This window comes from Camellia sinensis, chromosome 12 (assembly GCF_055761805.1).
Source record: "Camellia sinensis isolate YWXY chromosome 12, ASM5576180v1, whole genome shotgun sequence".
NCBI classification, from domain to species: Eukaryota; Viridiplantae; Streptophyta; class Magnoliopsida; order Ericales; family Theaceae; genus Camellia; species Camellia sinensis.
Window position 1 is genome coordinate 50582116 of NC_138972.1, and position 6540 is coordinate 50588655.

At 37.6% G+C, this 6540-nt stretch overlaps 1 protein-coding gene across 1 annotated transcript; it reads left to right on the forward strand.

The window, feature by feature from the left end:
• Nucleotides 1–376: 376 nt before the first annotated feature.
• Nucleotides 377–1779, forward strand: LOC145803558 (uncharacterized). Its single transcript, XM_082896858.1, has 5 exons — nt 377–445; nt 530–842; nt 954–1145; nt 1232–1291; nt 1376–1779. Exons 1-5 carry the CDS (start codon nt 377–379, stop codon nt 1777–1779), a joined length of 1038 nt encoding a protein of 345 aa, XP_082752984.1.
• The last annotated feature ends 4761 nt before the right edge of the window (nt 1780–6540 follow it).

A 6540-nucleotide genomic window follows, 5' to 3' on the forward strand; every position in this document is an offset into this window, starting at 1 on the left:
CTTCGACACATTTGTAAATGTGTTAATCTATTGTGTTACCTTTATTAAGATGTCAAGATATAGACGTAGTGGTAGTAGGCGAGGTAGGCCTAGGTGGCAGGAGGTGCCGTTACCGGTTAAAATTTCGGCACAGGAGTAAGGAGTTGGTCAGGCCAATGTAGTCGAGCCACCAAGTCAGCAAGCCATGAGTTCTTTGGCCTACAAAATGTATAGTGCTTTGAGGGAATCCATGGACATTCTCATGCTGAGAATCAAGTCTAGACCCATGTTGCCGAGACAAGCCATCGTTTTTGAAGACGGAATTTTTTGATCGAAACCAGATGAGTTTTTAGGGGATCCCAAGAAGCCACTAAAGGTAGATAAGTGGCTATAACAGATGGTGAAGATGTTCGAGATGCTTAGCATCGAGGACAACGGCTTGAGAGTGACCTTGGCATCCTTTCAGGTAAAGGGATATGCGGATCAATGGTGGAAATATGCGCATGGGCGCATTGGAGTGACTTCGGAGAGCTTTGTCAATGCCTTCTAGCACAAGTTCTTGCCTTGCACTACTAGGGAGAACTTGAGAGATCAATTCTTGAAGCTTAAGCAACTGAACACACCTGTAGCTGAGTTTGAAGCAGCTTTTACTAGCCTCTCTAGGTTTGTACCGAAGCTTATGGCGATGAAGGAACGTCGTTGCATGGAGTTTGAGAAGAGGCTGAGGATCGAGCTCCTATTCAAGGTGGCCAGGTCTATAATTAGGGATTACGGTCGTCTAGTAAAGGCAGCGGCTCACTTAGAGATTGTGATCCATACTGAGGAGGAGAGGATGAGAGGCTCCAATCAGAGAAGACAAAGAGGTACTTGGGGAGACACGGGACAACAAGAGGCAGAGGGATTGTACCCCACAATAGTCCCAGGCAGCACAGTTCAGATCTAGTTTTCCTATACCGAGTTTGGTTCGGGGATAGGAAGTCAGGGTGGGATTACTTGTAGCCAGTTAGGTCACAAGTCTTCGGTTTTTCCACAAAGAGGAGCCTTTTCGGCTCAGTCGATTTATCAATCCTATGCTCCGAGGGGTGAGCAATTGAAGCGGAGACATACGAGGCATGTGTATGCTATTACGACGTTGGATCAGTTACCAACACCCTCTATTTTGAGAGGTAACTTCTTGTTGTTCAATTCTATTACCAATGTGTTGATTGATATAGTGCATCACATTCTTTAATTTTGTCTGTATTTACATTAGTTTTGGGATTAGAGGTGGCTCAGTTAGCGTCTCTACATAGGGTAGAGTCTCTAGTTGAGGGTAAGGTTGGCTTGGATTAGGGATGTCGTGGTTGTGAGATAGAGATTGTCGGGTGCTGACTTTCTTTTGCATTTGTATTATTAGACATGTCGAGTTTCAACATTATCCTAGAAATGGACTGGTTGTCTTCATATCGTGTTGTTGATGATTGTTACCATCAGAGAGTTACGGTGTGCACCTCGAGTGGTGACTGTCTTTATTTTTTGGGAGACCGAGCTGATATAGTCCTATTGCCAGTTTATAACCTTCATGGTAGGGGTGAGCTTAGTTATCTTCTTGCAACTCTCTTGGGTAGTGAGAGTGATGGGATCCGAGTTGAATTGCCAAGGGTAGTTTGTGAATACCCGGATGTCTTTCTCGAAGATCTCACTAGTTTGCCACCCCACCAAAAGATTGATTTTTTCATTGACTTAGTGCCTGGTACAGAACCTATTTCCATGGCACCGTATAGATCTTCACCCACCGAGTTATGTGAGTTGAAGATTTAACTCCAAGAGTTGTCAGATAAGAGCTTCATTCGACCTACTACATCGCCTTGGGGAGCACCGACTATTTTTGCTAATAAAAATGATGTCACCTTACGACTGTGTATTGATTACCAGAAGCTAAACTGGGTAATTATTAAGAACAAGTACCCATCACCTCATATAGATGATTTATTTGACCAATTGAAGGGGTCTTATTGCTTTTCCAAGATTGATTTGAGATCGGGTTATTGTAGACACCCCATTTTTGACTACCTTTACGACTTGGGCAATACCGATTGCGTACCCAATGTTGAATTTGTATATGGTTGTCAAATGCTCAAAGCCCTTAGCATAGTGCCTCAGCTTTGAGCCTCAAAACCTGATACGCCTCTTGCCTTGTTTTTGGACCAAACTAACAGTTTTTCAAGCCCAGACATCCTAGGACCTGCAGCGCCACTAGTGTGGACTGCTGGCCATTAATGTGGCCTGCCGGCCACCATTAGTGACCTGCCAGCCACTTGTGTGTTTTTTCATATCTTTTTGCTAGCTGCGCCAGCTGTTTCCACTGATGCATGCACCAGTCCATACATGTTTGTATAGATATTTCTAAGCTAGTCTCATGTTTTTCTATAAATAGAAGACCCTTTCTCACATTTTAAAAGATTAGAAATTTTGGAGCAAAAAATATTTCTCTGTTTCTACAATTCTCTCTCTCTCTCTCTCTCTCTCTCTCTCTCTCTCTCTCTCTCTCTTTCTTGCAAGTTCTTTACTCTTTGCCTATACACTCTAAACCAAACCTTGTGGTATTTTTGTTGAGGTGTTTTCGAGCTTACATTTAGCTCTTGAGGGTGTGTAAGTGTTGGTTTGTAACTTACAAAGTGTCATGACCCAAACCCGCCCCTATGGGTTTAGCGTCGTAACCGGCCAATAATCCTGAGATTACCGAAGGCATCTGAGACAGATTAATATAATAATAGGGGCTGGCGGAAGCAAATAACAAATATACAACATCCATTGAGCTGTGCAGACTTATATGAGACAGAAAAATTTTAAACTTTTATATACATATCTACACATCATCCTTACATCATCATATACATATAGACTAGACAAAAAGGGACTTAGCCTTATTTACAAAATAAACGAAAACTTGTTTAACCAAACAAGAAAACAAAACTTAAACTTTATGCACTTAGCCATAACCACTAGACATATCTGGAACCTCCATGGGAGGCACATAGGTTGGCTGACAAACAAAGAATCCAGGCAGTAGCTCTAGGACTAGTCACACGCCTGATCACCTACATACATAAATAATACAGTGAGCTGGAGCCTAGTGAATAATAACAAAATAAAGGGGTTTTAATGAATATTGTCCATAACAGTTACAGAAAACATAATTCAGTAGTTATCAGAAATGAATTCATAATCATGTTCAGAAGTCATAGTTCTTAACAGATACAGATTCAGATCAGACAGATGATTATGCATAATCAGTTCCATGAATGGAACCCACGTGAAACCCTAGTACTAGGTAACAGATAACAGATACACATGATGCTAAGGATGCCACGATACATTTCAGAAATAGGACAATCATTCATCTATACAAAAAATATCATTTCAGAAAATAGAGCTTATCATATCAGTTAGAGAATACATATAATTAAATATATCTTTACAAGGTTGTTACTCACAGATAGTAAGTCATAATTCATATATAGCAAGAGATTGATGCCAATGATGTTCATGACTCGACTCTTTCATTTCAAATAAATCACAACATTTTATTGTGAATAGCCACTTGAAGTCCTCAAATTGGTTTATGTATTTGATACAACGATAACTAACCCGAATTCTTGGTCCACAAATCCTTTGACCAATGATTTGGATATTTGCTCCCATGTAATTCATGAGTCATCTAGTCAAATAAGTGAAAGAATTCACTCCATTGGTCCCCCAAGAAAGATATTTAATCTCGAAAGTCAAAGGAAACTCACTTAAGTGTGTCATTAACATTCACTTAATAGATAGAAGGTTCATTCACATTCATCGGGGTTTTGGGTCATATTCATGGTACAACAATCCCACATAATATGATATATTTTTTTTTAACTAAACATATTCTTATTGATCTCTTAATTAAGTACTGACCTTCATTCTGAGTAAGTGACTTGGGACATCCTTTCATTTTTGGACAATCTTTCACCCGATGTCCTATTTCTCCACATCCGAAGCATGCTCCCGTAAGTCAATGACATATCTGTCTATGAGGCTTGTGACACATTGGACATATTGGGGCAGTTTTACTCTTTCATTGACATCCCATATGAAGTCCTCAGAATAGGTTGGGTATGTGATGCAACCTTAACAACAAATTCAAATCCACAATGTTTCTGACAGCAATAGCCTTATTGACAAATCAATAGGGTGGGGTTTTGTTCCATTAGTTCTAAAAGAAAAGTCATTTACTTCCGAAAGTCAAAGACAAATCGCATATGGCCAATATTCACTCATCATACTCAACATTACATCCCAATAATCCATATTAAAAGCATTGAGTCAAATCCATAGTATAGCATTTCCAAATAATATAGATCCTCCGGGTAATGAAGAAACACTTATTACATATCACTAATCCCAATAATAAACTCATTTATGATCAAATGGGTCGAAATAAAAGAATGAGTTCTGAATCAATCATTATACAAACGTTCGTTCACAGGTAGAAAGGGTGCTCAATAGTGGTCTTGGCAAATTGAAGCATTCTCATCCCAATTGTTTCAATAACCTCAAATTAAGTTCCATATGCCCAAGTAGATGAGTTCTAAATTTACCATAATCAATTAAACAAATATAGGAAGTCAATTCTAACTTAAGACCTTTTTGCATTTACTAGACATTCTACCACCAACTTCCGAACACATTCTTTGATTCCTTAGTTGGCCAATACTATAATGGCATAGACAATAGCCAATTCATTATTTCCATACTCATCAAATTATTGTTAAAACTAAACTTTGACCTTCTCGATCCTTTGCAAATTAGTCAATTCAAATGTTTTTTTCCATGGGGTTCTTTAAGAAATACACATTTACAACTTCGACGAAGAATAGTATCTTGCTTTCTATTACGCATTAACTCTTTTGACTAACACTAGAAGTGAACTTCATTTCTAATGTTGACAATGCAATCTTAGCAAATAAAATTGATCTCTTTCAAATACTAAATAAGCCAATCTTCATTGGTTTAGCCCTTAGTCACACTTCATTAATTCTAGTAATTTTGATCAAGTTTTAAGTAAACAAATCCTAAATTTATCAAACTTTAGGTAGGAGAAATTCACATAACCAAAACATATGATATAACTACTCAAAATTCCATACACATGCTTAAGGTACTCCTTGACTTATCAATTGGGTTAGGTGTTAATCTTTAAATTGACTGGTCGACTTGAATCTCTTTAAAATTTTATTATTCCTGAGTAATCCTTCGTTAGCTGTTCCATCTCTCCATATTTGAAGTTTGCTTCTTAAAATTCGATAATAAACCTGTTATAATATTTGCAACAAATCGAACATTTGGAGAATGCACTTATATCTTGTTTAAAATTACTTGTCTTTCCAAATTTTGCTTAACACTTAACATTCTGCTTCTTAGGCATATTATGTGATCACAAGGCAAAGGTGGATAATACTTGAAATAAAACTGGTTAGCTTAAAGTATAACATCAGAAATTTGACTATAAGTCAAATAATTATACAAAGTCATCGGTGGCGCAACCTATTCATTCCCATAGGGTTGACCGAGAATTTCCAATTTGAAGCTACGCCGGCCGAACGCGATTCCAATCGGACTTTCAAGGTCATGCAACAAAGGTATGAGACTCTATGATTCACACATTAGATTCCTCACTGAATCAATATATTTCTTACATACTAAACAGTTTTCTTATTCTCAATCACCACAGCTCCACATACCTCGTTGAATCATTGAATTCCTCAATTTTCTCAAATATTCTCGTAGTCTAATTTTACATTCAACTACGCAACTTTCGTAACTTCCATCAAAGATTTCATTAATTCCTTCTAATACCACGTTCCCACAAATCAATATACTCGTATTCATTAATGTGCCAACCAGAAAATTGCATTTCCCTTATAGCATTAAAATTCCATAACAGCTCTTAACTTCAATACTAAACTTATTGAATAAACACATTCCAGTTTTCCCTAATCATTGAAATGTCAAAATAACCCTTAACTCTTGTAACACTATATTCTTACGAATCATTACACTTGTGCCCACCAAAGTTTTAGTCAAAAAATCATAATTTCCTCATAACATCAAAGTCCCATAATAGCTTTAACTTTTGGTCTTCATACAAAACTTATCGAATCAACACATCCCGGCCTCTTTCAATTTTCAAAATTTCACAATAACTCCGTATTTTTAGTTTCAATACTTAGTTTATTAAACAACCTTATACACATTTTTCTGAATGCTCAACATAACATTCACTTGTTAGATGCATGCCAACTTAAATTCATTCTAGACAATCTAATGCTCAATGGACACGTGTGTGAGATATTAACTCGTGCTCTGAAACCACTCTGTCAGGATCCAAACCCACCCCTATGGGTTTAGCGTCGTAAGCGGCCAGTAATCCTGAGATTACCGAAGGCCTCTAAGACAGATTAATATAATAATAGGGGCTGGCGGAAGCAAATAACAAATATACAACATCCATTGAGCTGTGCAGACTTATATGAGACAAAAAAA